This window comes from Malaya genurostris, chromosome 2, assembly GCF_030247185.1.
Source record: "Malaya genurostris strain Urasoe2022 chromosome 2, Malgen_1.1, whole genome shotgun sequence".
Classification (NCBI taxonomy): Eukaryota; Metazoa; Arthropoda; class Insecta; order Diptera; family Culicidae; genus Malaya; species Malaya genurostris.
Window position 1 is genome coordinate 120049961 of NC_080571.1, and position 21645 is coordinate 120071605.

The 21645-nt window shown below is 38.9% G+C and overlaps 3 protein-coding genes across 5 annotated transcripts in view; 2 read left to right on the forward strand and 1 right to left on the reverse strand.

Annotated features, from left to right (window-relative positions):
• The window catches only part of LOC131432228 (protein slit), a 445785-nt gene extending 433845 nt beyond the window's left edge, over positions 1-11940 (forward strand). For 2 of the 3 annotated variants that reach the window (XM_058598368.1, XM_058598369.1), the window contains 13 exons: positions 945-1086; positions 1163-1306; positions 1392-1607; positions 1787-1944; positions 2014-2167; positions 2237-2455; positions 2517-2588; positions 2651-3019; positions 3093-3308; positions 8742-10260; positions 10329-10500; positions 11571-11713; positions 11801-11940. In XM_058598368.1, coding sequence (XP_058454351.1) covers positions 945-1086; positions 1163-1306; positions 1392-1607; positions 1787-1944; positions 2014-2167; positions 2237-2455; positions 2517-2588; positions 2651-3019; positions 3093-3308; positions 8742-10260; positions 10329-10500; positions 11571-11713; positions 11801-11887 — 3611 coding nt within the window. In that variant the 3' untranslated portion in view covers positions 11888-11940. The remainder of the gene's footprint in view (positions 1-944; positions 1087-1162; positions 1307-1391; positions 1608-1786; positions 1945-2013; positions 2168-2236; positions 2456-2516; positions 2589-2650; positions 3020-3092; positions 3309-8741; positions 10261-10328; positions 10501-11570; positions 11714-11800) is intronic. The other variant, XM_058598370.1, reaches the window with a different exon arrangement.
• A 6057-nt stretch (positions 11941-17997) lies between these two features.
• LOC131431733 (uncharacterized) lies at positions 17998-19748 on the forward strand. Its single transcript, XM_058597598.1, has 3 exons — positions 17998-18194; positions 18955-19014; positions 19076-19748. The coding sequence occupies exons 1-3, from the start codon at positions 18109-18111 to the stop codon at positions 19746-19748; spliced, it is 819 nt and encodes a 272-aa protein (XP_058453581.1). The 5' UTR covers positions 17998-18108.
• On the reverse strand, positions 19739-21441 carry LOC131431732 (beta-1,3-glucan-binding protein-like). The gene is made up of 3 exons (XM_058597597.1): positions 20851-21441; positions 20634-20791; positions 19739-20580 (listed from the first exon to the last, which is right to left on the reverse strand). Exons 1-3 carry the CDS (start codon positions 21100-21102, stop codon positions 19785-19787), a joined length of 1206 nt encoding a protein of 401 aa, XP_058453580.1. The 5' UTR covers positions 21103-21441; the 3' UTR covers positions 19739-19784.
• Between the last annotated feature and the right edge of the window lie 204 nt (positions 21442-21645).

A 21645-nucleotide genomic window follows, 5' to 3' on the forward strand; every position in this document is an offset into this window, starting at 1 on the left:
GGCAATTTGACATATCCATTCAACCAGTAATGAACGTCTGAATACAATTTTGACAATTACAATTTGACATATCCATTCAACCAGTAATGAACGCTGAATACAATTTTTTGATAAAAGAGTGGATCTTCCTCCAACTTGGCCAGCGCCCATTCATGATTGAATAATAGACCCAACGACGATTCATGATTAAATTATAGACCAAACTAAACAGGTTTCACAGTGACACAAGCCACGATTCACGCGTGATCTGTCAAAAACAGTGTTGCCAAAAAGATATCAGCACAAAAATTACCCATTAGAATGGAGAAAAGCCAATAAAGAAGTATCATAGATAAACGAATAAAAAATATTTGATTCAACATTCAGCGACGTGATTTCTAATAATCGGAACCAAACAAAAAATTAAAACCTGTTGTTATAAGCTGTTAGACATGTAAATCATTTTGAATATACTTTAATGATATCACTAGAATTTGTATAAAAGTCTTAGAAAATATTGATTATTAAAACAGAAACTAAAAATTTTATCCGATTTGAATATTTATATTCAATTATATCTTATTGTGTCTATCATTGTTGAATTTTAAACTTTATTAGATATAATTTCGATATCGAAGCAGTTGAATAACCTTTTGAGAAAAAAAAAACTGATACAATATCGTTCAGGTATCCCTAAATGACTTCCAATCCTAATAGACAAAAGTTTCAAGTAGAAAACGTCGGTATTATCCTGTATGCAAAATATTCATAACACAAACTGGATGTTATCCATTCAGCTAGAAAAAATATACAAAGCCCGTACTGCGGTACGCATTTTTCATCAACAGTGTGCGTTGGAAGCTGTTAATCACTAGACCATCACACAGCTTTCCCTCGTGCATCCTTTTTCTGCTACTGCACACGGTGAATAAACCATTTTCCACCGTTTTCCGTTTCACCGACAGGTCTGACAGAAAATGCTCCGATGGAATGCGGTGGCCGCAGCCTTTGCCCGCATCCTTGCCGGTGTGCCGACGGTATCGTGGATTGCCGCGAGAAAAGTTTAACCAGCGTTCCAGCCACATTGCCGGAGGATACCACCGAACTGTGAGTATTGCCGAAAATCGACGGGCGAGATTCGCCGAGCACGCAGAATGAACGGCTAACGAAAATATTTTTCCAGGCGGTTGGAGCAAAATTACATCACCGAGATCCCACCGAAAGCATTCGCCAGTCACCGCCGTCTGAAGCGGGTAGATCTCTCTAATAACAATATTTCGCGGGTTGCCTACGATGCCTTCAGCGGTCTAAAATCGCTTACGTCGCTGTGAGTTTCCCCATCAAAAGCTACTCTATTATTACCATAAATAAATAACATTGTTTTCTTTTTTTTTGCCGTGCGCCTGCGATAGTGTCCTTTATGGCAATAAAATTAAGGATTTGCCGGCGAGTGTTTTTAAGGGATTAACATCCTTGCAGCTGCTTCTGCTGAACGCCAACGAAATATCGTGCGTACGGAAGGATGCTTTCAAGGATCTACAGAATCTCAGTCTGTTGTCATTGTATGATAACAACATACAAACACTGGCCAACGGCACGTTCGACTCACTCAAAAGCATTCAAACTTTGTAAGTTAATATCCGTTCACTAAAGCTAATCGGTTTATGCTAAAATGCTCAATCCTACTTCCAATGTATTTACGACTGTTTAACTTTCCGTTACACAACCACTGTCCCTTGAGTTTACATAATTTTCAATGGATATCCCTGTCCGGTGGTGCTCACTTGTTTCATGTTCTTTTCTACAGACACTTGGCGCGTAATCCCTTTATTTGCGATTGTAATCTACGATGGCTAGGCGATTATTTACATCAAAATCCAATTGAAACTAGTGGTGCACGATGTGATTCACCTAAACGTATGCAGCGACGTCGAATCGAAGCACTGAAGGACGAGAAATTCAAATGTAGGTTTTTCGGGTAATCGATAAATACTTTTGGCATTCATGTAGGATGTTTGGTTTTTCACTCCATAGGTTCCGAAGATTTGAGTAAAATCAAATATGCTGGAGAGTGTCGAATGGATCAAGAGTGTCCAGCTGCCTGTCACTGCGACAGGACCACGGTGGACTGCTCGGCTCGTGGCTTGAAGGAGATTCCGAGGGATATACCACTTTACACAACAGAACTGTGAGTATCGAGTTGTTACCAAAAACCGAATGCTATGTAAATTTAAAATTTTTATTATTCTTTTTTAAGCCTACTCAACGACAACGAATTAAACCGGATTCGTTCTGATGGACTATTTGGGCGATTACCGAACCTAATCAAACTGGACCTACGTCGAAACCAAATTATGAACATTGAACCGAACGCCTTTGAAGGTGCTACAAAGATCCAAGAGTTATACATCAGCGAAAACAAACTACCCGAAGTTCACAATAAAATGTTCCTTGGGTTACACCAGCTCAAAACTCTGTTAGTACTTGAATGCTAATTTTACAATCAATCTTTAGCATAATTTTCTCACCCATTCTAGGTCGTTGTACGATAATCTGGTGTCTTGTGTCATGCCCGGATCATTCGACTTTCTCTCATCACTCTCACAACTGTAAGTTTTACTGCTAAAATATTTCATCCTGAACTATGTACGCTAAATTTTGTTTTTCTTAGGAACCTTGCCTCCAATCCATTTCGGTGCAACTGTCACCTCGGATGGTTCTCGGATTGGCTTCGCAAAAAACAACTTGGTGGACCTCCGGCTCGCTGTTCATCGCCTACTAAAGTTCGTGACGTTCCGGTGAAAGATTTACCGCACTTTGAGTTCAAGTGTTTGTCGGAGGCTGACCAAGGCTGTCTGGGGGAAGGATACTGTCCACCGTCATGTACATGTACGGGAACTGTAGTTCGTTGCTCACGGAAAAAGCTAAAGGAGATTCCGAAATCCATCCCATCGGAAACAACAGAGCTGTACTTGGAATCGAATGAAATATCGATGATTCACACTGACAGAATTAGCCACCTGAAGTCGCTGACCCGACTGTACGTAGAGCATTTTTTTTTCATCTAATGAATCAATTGTCCAACCCTTTTTTTCCACGTTGTCCATCAACAGAGATCTGAGTAACAACAAAGTCAGCATTCTGTCCAACTACACGTTTGCCAATTTGACTCGACTATCGACGCTCATCATCAGCTACAACAACTTGCAGTGTGTTCAGCAACTTGCGCTTTCCGGATTGAAAAATCTCAAAGTGCTTTCACTGCATGGAAATCACATTTCCATGGTTCCGGACGGAGCCTTTGCCGATCTTCTATCGATAACTCACATGTAAGTAACTTTGATAACGGGGTTAGTTTTCTGCTTTTTTTCTTTTCCCTAGATAATGATCAAATTTCATTACTTCAGTCATATTTTTTAGAAAAGCTCATTTCTATAATTGATTCTGCATTTTTTCTTAAAATGCTAATTCTATGCTGGTTTCTTGTCGGAATAATGTTAGGGATTTTGTTAATCTCACTAATTTATTTATTATTTATTTATTTATTTATTTATCTATTTCTTTCCATCTGACCTGGATTAATCTCAATGGAGTTTTTGGTGGAGTGGGAAAAACCCATTTGAAATTCATCATAGTTTACATAGTTACAATTCAAAAACATTAGCATTACGAATACAAACATTGTCCAGTGCTAAAAAATAATTAAGTTCTACTTATATTCTATCCGAGTCTCTTAAGCCTATTCTTGAAAACAACACCAGATACACAAAAGTCAAAAAGGTCGTACACACTATTGAAAACATTGCACATTGCCCTAATCGGTTCGTTCTGACCATATTCCGTTCTTCGTAAGTCGAGTCGCAAGAAATTCCGCGCTCTTAGCGTTCTTGGAGAGACATTAATACATATTTTCGAGAGAATTTCCGGAGCATTAATTTGTCCATTCAGCAATTCCGCTATAAATACTGCTCTGAGTATATTTCGTCGTTTGTCTAGTGTGTCCATGTCGAGCAAACGACAGCGCTCAATTTATGGTGGAAGCTCTGACGGAGTACGCCATGGCCGAGATCTAAGAGCAAATCGCAGGAATCGGGATTAAACTGCCTCAATTCTATTGATCCAAACACTGACGTAAGGACACCAAATATGCACTGCGGCTTCAAGGGTAGACCGTACTAACGCGTAATAGAACGCTCGCAAGCAGTATGGATCAGTAAACTCTTTGGCGATCCTCATGATGAAACCTAGGTTTCTATTTGCCTGAGCAATTATATGCGAGTAGTGATGTCTGAAGGAGAGCTGAGAATCAAGAAGCACATCCAGATCTTTGAAAACAGTTACTCTTTCAAGTGTAGTTCCAGACTATCGGGCTTTTCTTACGTGTGAAAGAAATCACAGAGCATTTGGACACACTTATAGTTAAGAGGTTGAGATTGCACCATTCACAAAAATTGTTTAGGTGCTGCTGAAGTTCCATGCAATCAGCTGTCGATTGCACAACAAGAAACAGTTTCAAATCGTCCGCATACATAAGTCTGCATCCTGGAGGAATGACAAAAGAAATCTCATTAAAAATAATGAAAACAGCAATGGTCCGAGATTGCTTCCTTGAGGAACACCTGATTCGTTAACGAAGTTTTGTGACTCGACATTTCCTAGCTTCACTGATAAAATTCGGCCTATGAGATATGATTTAAGCCACTGAGAGAAACTAGACGATGCACCTAGACGCTCCAGTTTCGCAATCAAGAGCGTATGATTTACACGGTCAAACGCTGCTTTCAGGTCGGTATATATTGTATCTATCTGTGATCCAGTTTCAATGTTCTTAATACAAAGGGAACAAAATTATGTCAAGTTAGTGATTGTAGAAGTTATACCTCGGTAATTTGCAATATTTTGTTTATCTCCTTTTTTGAAGATCGGGAACATGTACGATTTTTTCCAGCATGCAGGAAATCGTGACTGCGACATTGATTGATTGAAAATTAATTTGAGGGGCGCACACAATGCTCTTGAACATCTTTTCAATACTATAGACGAAATTCCATCTGGCCCAGCTGATGTTGAGGATTTTAACTTACTTATTGCCGTCATAATATCCTCATCAGAAAATCGAATGTTTGCAATATTTATCACATTATATGGAACGTTTCAAAGGCATCGTTCCACCTGAGTTGAATTAGCCGAGTCTGTATTGAATACTCTCGAGAAGTGTTGTGCGAATAAGTTGCAGGTGCCTCTTAGAGTGTTCGATGTTTCATTTTCAAGGAACATGCTGGAAGGAAGTCCGTTTTCTTTGCGTTCGCCATTAACAAAGGACCAAAATTTCCTCGGATTTCGTTTCAGATTGGATTGAGTTTTTTGTACGTGCTTCGAGTAGAGATAGCGATTGTACGACCGATCATTGTTACTAGCTTGAGCGAAATCCCTCCTTGTTATTGGGTTTCGTCAATTGGAATAGTGCCGAAGTGCAGCTGCTCGCAACCTTTTAAGCTCACGTAGGTTTCTATTGCCCCAAGGTGGCTTTGGACGAGGGCGGGGTGCGGGAACATATACTAAGAAAAGGTCACGCAAAACACACAGTCTACAGCTGTATCCACGTCAGCAACATTATCCAGTAGATAACCCCAATCGATAACACACAGTGCATTATTGAGTCCGGGAAAGTCAGTCTTCGAAAAGTTGAACAGCGTATCTTCAGACACATTGTCAAACCGCACAAGCCGAGGACAAGTCAAAGTGACAGAAAGCGGAGGATGATTTGCGTCAACGGCTACTAAAGGCTCAAATGCTTCAGTAGTGATGCAGTTTCTTGAATTTTCCTCGTTTACGAAAAGCAGGTCTAGCGTACGGTTGCGCATGTTAATAACAGCGTTTTTTTGCACCATGTTCAGTAGCGACATTCCATCCAGCAAAGAAACGTTCGGCCTTGTCCAGGTTGATCCAGATGGATCAGGGATTGCAAAACCGGAATAAGTTTCCATCCAAACTAGACCTGGTTGGTTATAGTCACCAAACAGTAAATGCACTGTGCTAGGATCTATAGATTGAGCGATGTCAAATGCGGAGTCAATAATAACGTTATCGGTAGAATCGGGGGGGATATATACCACACCTACACATATGTCAGTATTATGGCTGCGAATGTTTACCCAAAGCTGTTCAAGAGCATGATTCAGAACAGATTTACGTTTAGACGAAAGCCGATTGGAGACAGCAATAAGCACACCACCGCCGCGTTTTTTTTTCAGCATTTACTGGATCCCTATCGTTACGGTACACCGTGTACATCGAGCCAAATAATTGAAGTGAATTAATTTCACTATTCAGCCACGTTTCAGTTAACACAATTACATCATATTCCACATCAGAAGCTGCACTAAACAAATCGTCAATCTTCGTACGTAGCCCTCTAACATTCTGATAATACAATAAGAAGTATGATAAAACTGGCTGAGAGCGCGAACGAGACCGATTTGTGCTGGAATCAGGAAGGTAGTGAATGCTTGAACTGTACAAGGTACTATTGTACTTGCCGGCAGTGGCTGATTGGAAGACCTCATCTACGCTCTCGCACTCAGGGCCGGGAAAGCTGTCGAACGCTGGCTGCAGTGGCACGACTGAGGCGGGGGGTCAAAGGCTTCCATTATACCAACTTCGGTGCGTCCCAGCGGCCGGTGGATTAATGACACCAAACTGGAACTAGAACACGATTCAGCGCTTGAAATACTGGAAACGAATGGATACTTGCCCAGGCTAGTAGTTTGGAAACCCCCTTTTCCGCACCTGCTCTCAGGACCGGGACGGCTGTCGATCGCAGGCTGCAGTGGCACGACTGAGGCAGGAGAGTCAGAGGCTTCCAAAGTATAATTTACGGTGCGTCCCAGTGTGCTGCAATCAGTCAATGCTGAGATATGCCTGGTGCGGGCGTTAGAGAGCGTCCAAGCTAATCGGACTCAACACATCACTCTATCCATCGTTGCTTTGGCCGATCGCGCCAGTTTATCTGGAAATCCGTATTGGTGCATGTTCAGCCATAGTCAATGAAGAATGATGCGTGAGTACTTGTTTAATTGCGAATATGTGATTCGTAATGGCCTACCAAAATGGCCCACTTGGTATGATCTTCCGAATTCCTTAGCTATTGATTATAAACGACCAGAAAGGATTTGGAAAACAAATAAATTGACATACTGTGATATTGTCTGTGGAAATTTTTGTCCATTCAAAACCTCCTTGGAATATAGGCCTTAAGGTCTACCAACGTAATCGATGACAATAGTGAGTTCCTTTTTTGTGATCCATACTCGTGGTATCACATTCAATTAATGGGATCATTGTGGCAAATTATGAAGAAGTGCTCGTTCACCCAAACACTACCTAGAGTTCAGACCATAAGATCTACCAGAATGACAAAATCCACTAACGAACTTAATCTTCACGTTCCATACTCGTGATTCACTGAAGTCCTTGGATGACTAGAAATATTTCACAAATCAGAAAAGAAGGATAAGCAATACGAAGGTTGTTACTTATGTATTTAGCCTAAAAATTATAACAGTATTATATTTGATCGGAAATGGTTTTATTGTTTTCAAATTATTCCACTTTTCTTGAGGTACCCCCCAAAACATGGTTTTTGAACGCTTCAACAGCTTTTTCGGGAGTATTTATTTATTTCTTTCTTATTAGGTTCATCGGACATATGTCTAAATGAACCGACAAAGTGGGAAAAAGCCTATATGAGTTGAACAAATTTCATGCCATTCTCAGACAGGCGCAAAAACCACTATCTTTTAAACAACAAACACAAAACAAAAAGTAATTACAATGCGTCAAGTGAAATAAATAGTTCTTTCTGCGAAGCGATGGGAAGGCTCATTGAACTTAAAAATTGTAAAACCGACATGTGAACACAATGATGTAATGAAAACCGCGAAAATGTTACCGCAGAGACTGGACTCGAACCATCTTTTCGATCACTAATTAGATCTACATGCCGATTCTAACCCCGTTGTTCGCCCACACTTACTTTTCACCCCCTCCACCCACCTTCATCATCCATTTACATATCCATTTTTCTCTTCTCTCTCCGCCAATTTAAGCAAAAACACTTTTGCTGCCCTGTAGTGCTTGGTGTCATCTACTAGATATACGGTTATAGGTTTATTTTAAATTATTAGTCTTTATTGTTAGTGTTAAGCCTTATTACGAAAGATGAGGAGGCTTTATGCCTGCTGGAGAGGGAGATTGCTAAATTTCATCTCCATCGGGCTTTTTCCTGCTCCCAAAAATAAACAAAATAATATAAGTAACGGTATTCAGTTCTACCTACGGTGCGAATTTTCAATTATCAATGGAACTGCTCTGTCAATCAATCCTTTCTGAAGATTTTGAACTAAACAAGGGGCCGTACATGTGCACTGTAGGTCATTCTCATATCAGTATAACTTCACTTCTTTATAACGCAAATATGTCTTGAAACATTTATTACACTAAAGACCTCAGAATCTTAACGAGCCTAGACGGTAACAATTTGCGAAATTTTTGGGTTTTCCCCATTCCAATGATTTTCCACTGTGGTTTCTTCAATTTCTGTTACCGTAAGTAGCTCGTATTCAAATCGAACCAGACAAATAAGGGTAGGAAAATTCCGCACAGTTTTTCCAAAAAAAACGGGGACTACTATCTTTTCATTTCTAAATTAAGTTCACTCTTAAATCAATCAGAATAAAAACGAATGTTTCTATCTTTCACAGAGCCCTCGGAAGTAATCCCCTTTACTGCGATTGCTCTTTAAGGTGGCTATCGGAGTGGGTCAAACGAGATTACGTCGAACCTGGCATAGCTCGTTGCGCCGAACCGGAACCGATGAAGGACAAGCTGGTACTATCGACACCAGCCAGCCAGTTTGTTTGCAAGGGCAAAGTAAGCAACGAGATTCTATCCAAGTGTGATGCATGTTACACGTTTCCTTGTAAGAATAATGCCGCATGCAGAGCGCTTCCGGAGCGACAATATGAATGTCAGTGTCCTCCGGGTTACCATGGGTCGCATTGTGAGCTGATGATCGATGCATGCTACGGAAATCCTTGCCGGAACAATGGAACCTGTACGGTACTTGAGGAAGGTCGCTTCAGTTGTCAGTGCGTGTCCGGCTATACGGGAGCACGTTGTGAGACTAATATCGATGACTGTATCAATCCCAAATGTTTGAATAATGCAACCTGCGTAGATGGTGTAAATTCTTACAGCTGTGCGTGCTTGCCGGGATATACTGGAGAGTATTGTGAAGCCAAAATAGAATTCTGTAGTAAGGATTTCAATCCATGTCAGAACAATGCCAAGTGCGTCGATCATTCAACTCATTATAGCTGCGAATGTACTGCTGGGTACCAAGGAGCCAATTGCACAGAAAACATCGACGATTGTGTTAATCATATGTGTCAGAATGGTGGAACTTGCATTGATGGCATAAATGATTACGTGTGCAAGTGTCCTTCAGATTTTACAGGAAAATTCTGTGAAGGAACCCCAATGGTCGCTATGTTGTACCCACAGACATCACCTTGCCAACAGCACGAATGCAAATTCGGTGTCTGCTTCCAACCGAATCCATCTAGTGCCGATTATATTTGCAAGTGTGCACCAGGATACTCAGGAAAACGATGTGAATATTTGACTAGCCTAACATTCCTACACAACGATTCGTTCGTCGAGTTGGAACCATTGCGAACTAAACCGGAAGCAAACGTAACGATCGTGTTTAGTAGTACGCAGCAGAACGGTGTCCTAATGTACGATGGGAACAACGAACATCTGGCCGTGGAACTCTTTAACGGTCGGATTCGCGTCAGCTACGACGTTGGAAACTATCCGGTCTCCACAATGTATAGTTTCGAGATGGTTGCCGATGGCAAGTACCATCTAGTGGAATTACTCGCTGTGAAGAAAAATTTCACCCTTCGTGTCGATCGCGGATTGGCGCGATCAATAATAAACGAAGGTTCGAAAGATTTTCTCAAACTTACCAGTCCAATGTTTCTTGGCGGATTACCAGCTGAACCAGGTCAGCAGGCCTATAAACTATGGCACCTTCGTAATCTTACCAGCTTCAAAGGATGCATGAAAGAAGTGTGGATTAATCACAAACAGGTAGACTTCTTGAACGCCGCACGTCAACAGAAGGTAACTCCCGGATGTGCTCTATTAGATGCTGAAAGTGAAGGAGAAGTCGAAGATGACTTTATGCAGGAAACACCTATGATACTCAAGGAGGTAGGTATCACAAATGACTGTAGTTCATTTATTTCCATCATCCTAACCTATTACCCTTTTTTCTACAGGTGGATCCATGTGAGAATCATCAGTGCAAACGGGGTGGAAAATGCATTCCCAACGGCAAGGGCAGCTACTCTTGCAAGTGTAAGAACGGTGCCAAGGGCAAATTCTGTGACCAAGGTGAGGGCTCGGTATCGGTAGTCGTCGACGAGGACCCCTTCAAAGCTCCCTCTTCCGGTATAACGAATTTAAATACAAATTATTCTGAATCAAAATTGTTGCGATCACAGTTTGGTAGCTTTTGATTATGATTTGAGGAAGATCTTCACGAACAACAACAGATGAGCAGCTGTGACAATCTTCCTCGAAAAAAAATGCATGATTAACGATTGCTTTAAAATTGGTATCGAAATTCCGATCGAACGGAAGAGATGAACTTTTGCATGACAACAGTAGACGCATAACGCTGACTAGAAGTTGATTTTTTGCTTTCTTTTATGTTTTGTTTATATGTTTTCCAATGTTGCTTCGTTTCATTCAATCCAAAAATCAGAATAGTAAACTTTTTGTATTACTTTCCGATGGCTTTTAAACTCTTTCTCCCCTATTTATCTTTATGGACAAATAAAGAAAAGTGGCCCTTATTACCGTTCTCACTTCCACTTTCACGTTCACTTCACTTACATGTCACTTCACTTGATTTTACCTGTTACCAGTATCACGCATAGTGAACTGATCGCTGTGGTGGAAAAAAACTAATTTTTTCAACAAAATTTTGGTGGCGTGATGTTCATAATGATATCAAGTTCATCCAAGTAATTACTTTTGTCTCTGAAGCGACTTCCGTAATAATAACCTAAATTCACTTCTTTTGATTTCCACCGTGAAGTGATACCCATAATAAGGGTCACAGTCACTTCACTTGGTTTTCACCGTGTAGTGACACCGGTAATAAGGGCCAGTATCTTTTTTAATAAGCTAATAACATTGAAGAATTCTTTGACTTTGACTTTCTATTTGCGATATTATTTGTCTATTATGTGTTTAACTTTCTTCACATTTGACGTTACAAACTTACTTTACTATTTTATTACCTTTTTAATGGAAAAGTTTGCTATTGAATTCTAATGAAACCTTACATTTCATCTGTTAGAAACACAAACGTTGTTTGTGTTTAAATAGTAATTAAACTTTATTTGGATATTTGACGTAATTTAATTTGTGTTAGCCTACTGGATTAATTATTTCTACTACTTCATCCAGTGAAAATCTAGTAATACCGATCTAATCATGCTTTTGCGTTTCAGGAGCTTCTACTTGTCGTAAGGAACAGGTACGAGAGTTCTACACAGAGAATGATTGCAGATCCCGGCAGCCGCTAAAGTACGCCAAATGCGTTGGAGGCTGCGGAAATCAGTGCTGCGCGGCCAAGGTCGTACGACGAAGAAAAGTATGTATTTCACTATCGATACTTGAGAAGATCAGCTCCATATAGCCATTTTTTTCTAAATCACCTAATGGCTCCTTTCTATCGCAGGTACGCATGGTATGTAGCAACAATACCAAATACATTAAGCACCTAGATATCGTGCGCAAATGTCATTGTACAAAGAAATGCTACTGACTGCAAGACGCGACTACCCGAATAACATCAACACCAATTAAAGCAACAACATCAGCAGCAGCAGCAGTGCACGTAGCAGGATTCGATAGTTTAAGTGTAGATTTAGCTAGGTTAAGTACAACCGATAGTGTTAAAAGAGACAACACTAGTTCTAGTGATATCTGGGTCAATTTCAAGACCGATTTCGACAAAGATGATATGATGCAGAATGATCAGGCCGTGGGCCTGGAGAATGCCACGGAGGAGCCGATGGATGATTTCCAGAAGTTAATGAAACAGCTCGAACAAATGAAAACGAAACCGCTGTTTACACAGGACGAAGAAGAAGAGGTGAAGGAAGACGACGACCTGTTTGAAGATGATGAGTACGAGGATGCCGATTCAATGATTCGGAAGCAGAAGCAAAGAGACGAAGAGAACAAGAAACCGGTATTTGAAGATGACGATGACTACTACGATGACTACAGTGACGAAGAGGTAGACAACAAGAAACCCGGTCAGAGTAGTCACTTGGGTGCCGGTTCGTCACCGGATAGTGGAAATGTTATGCATGATTATATAAAAGGTAAAACAGCATCACATCGCTTCAAATCTCGGTTTGATGATTTCACTGACGGTGACGGTGAAGAACTGTTATCGTCTGGGAGTCGAAAACTGCGAAAAAACGATTCGATCAAAGTGATCTCCACACCAAACGGAAAGGTGGGAATTGTATATAAGGTTGAGCCAAAATCCCCAGAGGATGACAATGCAAAGAAACCAAACGAAAAGAGTCGGAGTGAACCAGTGGAAATTCAGCAGAAAATTACACCGGTTATAACGGCTGATGGAAAAGTGGCACTTCTGTACCGTGGTGCCTCGGACAACAGCGAAACCTTTCGGAACAAGTACGAACCAATTACCGACAAGGACATTTTGACCCAACTAATCGACAATAATAGCAACAACAACAACAACAACAAAAGTACTAGTAGCAGTAGCAGTGGTAGCGGTAACGCTAACAACAGTATTAAAAATATTACCACTAAAAATAGTATTTATAATAGTAATTACGATAGTTATGATAGTTTTAATAGAAACAGCAACAATGTGATCATAGACCCGGCAACTGTCGAATCTGATTCGACCAACAGTGCAGCAAACAACAGACAGGTTGAACTGCGCAAAACGACACCACCGTCACGAGAATTGACGGTGAATCAGAGTACTTTTACCACTACTGCCACTATGACCACTGCTACCACTACAACGATAGAGCCGCCGCCGCCACCACCGCCCCAGTGGGATGATACGCTCAAACAGAACTTTGACGAGAATGGAAGCGCTCAAGAGGAGCGCCAGGAGAATGCACTTCTCATCAATCGTCCCCTATCGGAGGTTTTAGGAATTAAGAAAAACTTGTACCTAGATACTAGTATAAAAATACCAAATATCGAAACATCGACCCATAAGATGAGGATCACTAATAGTAACAACCTGTTGTCGTCACTGCTAAACAGCATCAATGGAAGTGACAATAATTCAAACAATTCGAATGCCAACAACAGAATCATAAGTAACTACGTTAGTAAAAACTTTAGAAACAATGCCAACGTTGAGTACGACGATCGGCTTTCTCTCGGCGATCGTGGTGGCTACAGTGTGAATGGCTTTAGTCGATCTAGGTTTTACATCAATCGACGAACTACACCTGCTCTGCCGCCACGTGTAATCAAAGAAGAAAGTGAAGAGGAATGGGTCAGTACTGATGATAACTCAGTACCCGAAGTGATAAACTTGGCTATCATTCCTGCCTTCGAACATGAAATCGACGAGAAATATATAAGGCCACATGGTGATGATCACTATTATCGACGTCATCGACATCATTACAACAACGTGGCACCCGGTCATCCGACTGTTCACTGTGCAATGCAGGTTGTGGTTGCTTGCGTCGTGATGGGAACATTTTTCGGCCTAGCTGGAGCTGTTTTTCGTACGAGGATCGTTGATCAACTCCGAGCACTGTACTGGTAGAGTTTGCCAGGTATTCGATTGAGAAAAGGCGCTTCTTCATATAGGGAAGACGGCCGGAATGTCTACTATCAGCTATATCGTGGCTTCGTAGGTCGATAGTAGTAGCGAACAGTAGTTTCTCGATTGAGTACCTAACAAAACGAAAGCTGATTCTGGCTGAGCTTAATTCTAACCGTAAGATACAAAAACAATGAGTGTATGGTATTCTACTGAAACTTAATGTCGTAGAGTAGCAGAAGATATGCCAAGCTAGAACATAATCTAGTAGAACTTACTCGATGGTCGGTTAGGTTATCACCCTCTCCAGGATTAATGTGTAAAATAAAGGTGTCTACACAGAAAATATGCATCGATTTTCAACAATACAGTCGAGTCTCCTACTTCTGTTATTTCATTATCGAAATCGGAAAGTGGTTAATTTTACAAAAAAGAGAAATGCAAATGTTATATAGATAGAATTAAAACTAATTTATTGGAACAAACACAAATTGTCACTTATGTCAATAGTTGTAAAATATTTTTGTATATCTTACTTGCCACTCAATTTGACACTGCATTCGACAATTGATCGCCGATTCATCAAACAATCCTAGTGACGGTAGCTATATGTTCAAACATGATCAACAGCGGTTGAATAAAAAAAGAAAACAATACAAAGGGTAGTCGCGAAATCATTATTTTAAACAAAGTCAATGAATAGAAATTGAACAAGCATTTATTTAATTGATAAAAAAACGCATAGACAAGTGTTTTTTAAAAGGTGGAATAGCAGAAAGCAGGGATCGATGCTGAAGCAAATAGTCGTAAAGAGAACAGCGAATGTTAGCAAACGAACGAACAAATAAAAAAAATGTAAATCTTGCCTTTTAAACGATGAACATTTGATAGAAACGAAAACACAGTCAGATTAAAACGTAAACAAGGTGAAAAATAATCATATACATATTTTTTAAACGCTGAAAATAACATGCAAATCGTATAAAAATTGGAACCTATATATTTTATTAACGGTACGAAATCGTAGCTAAAGAAGGAACCTGTTGATTAGTTTTGGCAGAGAGTATTTATCATACGGTATTTCTAATTTTTTCCTTCCCTCTAAGAAAACCTATACTCAACTAACTGCAGTGGTGTCTCCAAATGTAATCCGTAGACTCAACATGTAACAACGTGACATGCTCCCGCAAGATAAGCGAATGTTAGAATATTAAGCATAAAGGCTATTGCCCACGGCAAAGAAAATCTAACTGGATAGAAATGAGTAAACACTGTATCTTTTAATCGAATATACTCACAGATGTATTTCTACCAATGTGCATACTATTCAAATTTCACCGTTCTTGTATCCTTTAAAACTCATTGTCATAATCATTTTCCTAGAGAAACCAAAAGCTGACCATTGGTACGAAAGAGTAAATGAAACTTTTATATACATAGCAACATCTGAAAGGGAAACAGTCTATCTGGAAGTGGACGCAAGAGCAGCTGTTCTGATAAAAACGTTGAACACATTTCCGTTTAGATTTCAATAAAAACTTTCACTGCTACGCAAATATTGCAATTAAATATCAAATAAAATCAAGAAACAAAAGTTTTTCTTTGAATTTACGCGATTGAGCTTTATGTTAACCTGTATTGTTACAAAAGTATGAAATAACAAAATTTTTCCTTCTTTTATTAAATTATCAAAGCTGAGTTTTATTTTATTTACCCATGTATTATAGGTAATAGCAGCTAAAATATACTGTCTTATACAGAAAATTTTATTTAACAACTGTGTTTAATTGTTGCCGAAATGTTCCGCAAAGGGGAATGGAGACCAGTTATAGAAAGGTAGGTAACGTTTTTATGTTTAAAAAACGTGTTTAATCCACCTGGCAATGTGATGATACCTTTTTTTGTAGATCCACATGTTTTCTGCATCAATAATCGTTTTTCTCTCAGAAGTTGTAGAACCGTGCTAAAAATAAATCGAACCAAAATACTATGCGGAGGAAGACTATATTCAATCTTTCAATCACTCAAAAATGATTGTGCAGAAAATTGTGTCTAATTTTAGTTCCAAGCATCATTTCATCGTGCTTCGTTCAAAACCCAAACTATTGGAATATGGCGAAAAAATCGATATCTCCGTGAATCGTCGACGGATTCTTACAATCTATCAGTCATTTGATTGGAATTACAATAAGGTATCTAAATTTGGAACAATTTTAAGTTTTCAAGGTCGATTGTGATAGATGTCAAAATGCTGTACATTTTTAAATAAAAGTTTATATATCTCGGAAAGTAATCATCAAATTCAAAAACAATAGCGTATATATTTTCAGGAAGATATTGCAGTTTGGTCAAAATCGATCCAGCCTTCTCTAAGATTCTTAGTCTCCAAAATCAACCTCTGAAGCGCAAACAAAAAACGAGTTTTGGTGAATTTGGACCACTGTGCACTGGAATAGGGAGAAAAGTCGCTTACACAAAACTATCGATATCTTTGAAAATAGACGGATTAAAACAATCTATGGCTTGTTGGACCGTATTGAAGTTTCAAAACATATTTCGGCTACAAGGTTAATTGTGATAGATATTGTCAGAAAACTGAAATTTTTGGAATAAAAGTTTGTATAACTTGAAAAACAATCAAGAAATCTGAAAACAAAACCAGTAGCGTAAATACTTTTTAGACCTTGCATTTGCAACCAGCTTGATCTTCTTCTTCTTTTCTGGTTGGCGTCACCTCACTGAGATGACACCGAATTGATGGCACAGCAACTAAGGCTATATTGCCAGTTAATTTTCGTTTATAGTCCAATGGACTTTATTTTCACTTGACTACAAGCGAAAATCTCGCTGTGTGGCTGCGTTGAATCATCAAAGTACGGCTGAAAATCCTTTCTTTCTTGCGAAATACTCGAATTTTCTCCGGACTAACACGATGCAACGTGCTCACCCGTTGAAAGTTTCACCGGAAGTGAAACAATCTTGATAAAACTCAGAAATGCCAGGTAAAAGTCTGTATATCCGAAAACAGATCTGCAGTTAGCAAGTATGACTTGTCTGGCAGCAATTTCTCTATGAAGTATGATACGTTGAACAGACTTGGCGAGCAAAAAACAGGTCGCGACAATTTCATGAATGATATATGAATATGAAACTCCAACAATTTACAATACACTCAAAATAATAATCATGTTATAGTTACGTGAAAAGCTATGTGAATATTTTCCACCCTACTCTTCACGTAGAATTAATGGACTGGCATTTATAAGCTGTTTCATGCATAATCCAGTAAAAGTTACGTGTTTCATAGGTAAAATGTAATGTACTGTTCATATCACATTTACCTATCAGTTCATATCAAATTTAGATACCAGAGAATTACTATTTTATATATTGGTTGAAGTCAAAAGGAAGATTTCAGATTTTTATATAAATCTATGAAATGAAAAATACTATGGAAATAACTTATTTATTTCAGAGTATTAGCATATAATTTCAATAGCTTAAAAAGCAACTAATAGCGTCGTGGTATCTCAAATCGACAAGCCTCCAGAAATCGTTTTTGTTTTCACTGCCATCCAACCGAAGCCGAAGTCGAGATCCGAAAACTCCCACAACACTACCGATGCAGGTTGAAGTCGCATTACATGGTTCCAGTGTCTCTAGCTTCATACCGATTTTGAACTCGTTTTAGGTGGACCAACAGCCTTTTCACACTGGAAATTCATGTAGATTGTTTGACGTTTGGTTAATTCACATAACCTTATGTGATGACTCTATTAATTTTAGGGGATGTTCGTATAACATTCATTTTCGTCACGTAAAATATTCAATTTGACATTTGAAATCATTTTTTGTGATTTTCAAGTGAATAGAATGTGAATTTTTATTTGAGAGTAAGAATGGTATATGAACAACAATTTTCCAAAAAGCACCAGTGAGGCTGCTGGGCACCAGGATGGCTGCCAGTCAGATTTTGCACGCTGGCAGCCGTCCTGAAATTCTTTCACACAATGTTGTACACATGCAATACATTGCGTGCAATTAAATAATAAGCCAGTCTTTAGACAGAAGTGATTATAAGACCGGATGATTGGTCTGGTATAAAAATGTTTACAAATATATTGCATCTATGAGGAAATGTTTCGGTGACATCTGAAGTAAAAAAAGTATTTATTCTAGTAGGTTGATCGGTACAAATTCAAATTTAAATGAGCGGCAAGGCAAAATTTGTGCAGAGTGTTAAACCAGTGAAAACAACCCGTAACGTTTTGGTGCAACCATTCAAAACCAAATGGTAAGTGAAATACATTTCAGGGATTAACTCCCAGCGTTCTTCACAATTTTGTTACAATGTGCTGAGGCGTTTTTGCCTCTCTCATTCAGAAATGATTTTGTTCTCGTTTCTACAATAATTAAATTAATATCCAACTTGCTACAAAATTAACCTCGACCGTTAGACTCGCAAGCCGCAGTTCTCAACCGTTCGGTAATGCTGCAAAATGCGAAGTATTGAGTTTCCTGATGACATGCAAATGAGTTGAGATAGGTCGAATAGTTCCGTTTTTGTTCAAAAACAAACTTTTACATGAGTAAAAGTAACCATCTATACTTGGAGGCATTCTCTGGTGTAATTCAGATTCAAACCCATCGAAATCTATATTTCCTCTGAATGTTAGTCTGTTGTTCCCGAGAGTTTTTAATTTGAATATGTTGTAAAGATTTACCAATAAACAATCAAGTCTTTGTATAGAGTTTGCCGAGTCAGCACTAAGTTAAAAATATGCAGTTTATTCCAAGCATACTATTCTATTATATTACATCTTTATCTCTGTCTATTATATTAATCTTCCCAATAATACTGATTATTAAATGCGGTCGAGAGTTTTATTCTCCTAAATTCTATTGTTACATTTAATATATATGTTATGCGTGTAAATCTTCATGTATTAAAATTCAACTTGAAATACAGTATTTGAATATATGTTTGATTATAGAATACAACTTTATATCTAATCAATTATTATATTAACTATGTTTTTTTTCATTATTCATAGGCCACTGGTCCCAGCAAATGATGCTGAAGTCTTCAACACAATATTTACAAAAGTACCGAAGTTCGTAAATCAAGATAAACATTCCAAGAACAGTTATAATGATACATTTTTCATTTTTCAGTAATCTAATGATACATGGCCTGAAAGATGCTATGCCACTGCTAAGCCAAGGAAAGGCTTGTGCAGTATTTCTTAGCTCTGATTTCCATCCGCAAATTTTAGGGAAACAAATCATTCGCATGGCCCGACGTAACTCATCACACATTCTAATTCTAGCAGTTGAAAAACTCCGATGCAATGGTTCATGGGAAAGACTGGTTGCCATACCTAACAGCGCAAGTTGTGAGCAACAAGTATCCAATTTGTTGGAGTTGATGACACAAATTACCAAGGCGAACGGTTATGAAGATGATTTATACCATATTTCCTCCGAAAACAGTAAATCGAACTCTAAACAACAAAAAATTATAGAAGAGTTGAATCCCGAAACTGTTACACGTTTACACCTCACAAGAGACGATTTAACGAAGCGTGCATTCGTCCCAGAAGTATCAATATTCGCTCCCAAAAAATCTTCAGTGACCGAAGAATGCACTGACTACATTTCGTTTAAAAGAAATAGTCCGGTAGAAATGGAAGTTGAATCCGATATGAGATCAACAACAACGTCGTACTCTAGAAAAAAACACGGTCCTGGTAAACTAACAAAAGATAGTACGGTTTACGTTCCTCTAACTGTTAACCGTATTCAGGGAAATCTCAACCGAAAGAAACGAAAATTACAAACGAAATAAAGCGAATGTTATTAGTAAATCAAAAGTTCTTTTCACTTACAATGCCCATACCCGTACATAATCTATTTGAAAAGCGCTTTCTTTTCCATCATTTTGTTCCAAGTTCCAAGAGGAAATCCAATTATCCTTTTGTTTCCAGAAATTGGTCATTGCGACTCGCACCGGCGATTGATTGGACCAAGGTTTCGGAGCGGAATTTATAACATTGTCATCAGGAAAGTATCCGTTCGTACCTCCAATTGCCAAATTCATAATGATGAAAAATTCTTGATCGAATGGAGCCATCTTCGTGCCGGTGATCCACGGGTTGCGGGTTCCAGGAGCTCGTTCATCAAAGTTCCCCCTTTCCCAAAAATGTCCGTCTACTCGAAAAAGAAATTCATCATCTACATGGAACGCCATATAATCTGGAGTCCATTCCAGCTGGTAACGATGGAAATTTTTGTTGAATCCTTGACTAGGTGGAGAATTTTTCGAAACAGTGGATGTATTGTAGGCATTCGTCCAGGCGTTTGGGCCGAAGTGTAGGGTTGATAGAACCTGTTCCACACCCAAATGGGTTCCATTTTCATCATGATAATCAACATTACAGCGCGCTTCCATAAGATCAATTTCACCTGAAGCCGGCCATGTGCCATACTGATTGATGCGTGGCATGAGCCAAAGCGCTGGCCACATCCAATCGCCAGTTGGTAGTTTGGCACTGATTTCCAGGTGACCATATTTGAAATTGAACGAATTGACAGTACGAACCCGAGCGCTTTTGACTGGATTCAATATAGCATCTGGAGAACCTGTTCGCACGCATCCTTCCCAAGCTGGATTTGTACAACTGAAACAAAAAGGTTCTCAGTAGTAATATTAGTGTCACTTAACAACGCTTACAAATTTCCAGGGTCTCCACCGTGAATGTCCAAAGTTCCACTTGAAAGAAACTCTTCACCTCCCGGTTCAATTCCTAACAGAGTTGGTTTTATGTAAAACACTCCGTCTTCGACAAATGAGTTTTCTCGATTATTCAGATAGTATTGAAATTCACCATTCTAAAAAAATCCTGTTAGTTGGTTATGATGCTAAAGGTTCTGAAATGAATGAATCCTACTCCTCCTCCACCCAATGTATGTTCATGTTGCCATTTATCCAAGTCCAAAATATCGAAATTGTCCTCAAAAATGAGTTCTCCTGGACAGAACAGGCTCCGATCAATAAGTGATCCACTGGCTGTAGTTACTGATGGTCTTTCGCAATTCAGATCCAATGCTCCTAGGTTTCCAGACAAACCATATGTCATCTGGCTCCTAAAGACAACTAATACAGACAAATACAAAATACTTTCAATAATTTTGAACCCCATTTTTAGTTCTTTTCCATCGTTACTCAAAGAAGGACAAATTGGCAATGCAAAGTTTTCATAGCAGATTGATGCATTTATTCTAATTTATTGCCTATTGAATTTTCTAATCTAGCTGTCTGATGACTCGTCAATGCAAATTAAGTAATTATCTTATCTATTCCCCGGTCAGAGAACGTCAACGATATAGCAATAAAAATATCAATCTTTTTTCCAGAGATGTGATCACTTGGCGGAAGACCAGGAGAGATTTCATGAAGATTTTAGTTCTTAACACATTCTACGGTTACGATGGCCTCATATTACGCAAACTAATAATAATCAAACTACATCTTGGTTTGAGCCATTTAGAAACAAATTTGGTAAATTGCATTCAACCTGCTTCGGGAATGTAAATGATTCAATAAAACTGTCTATAAAAGGAAAAATTGTAGTGAAACGATATAATGAATTTTATGCGATCATTTAAATCAGATGTAAATTAATTTTCGGGGTTTTCCAAGTAATATAATTAAAATTATATTAAAAATATAATTCAAAATCAAA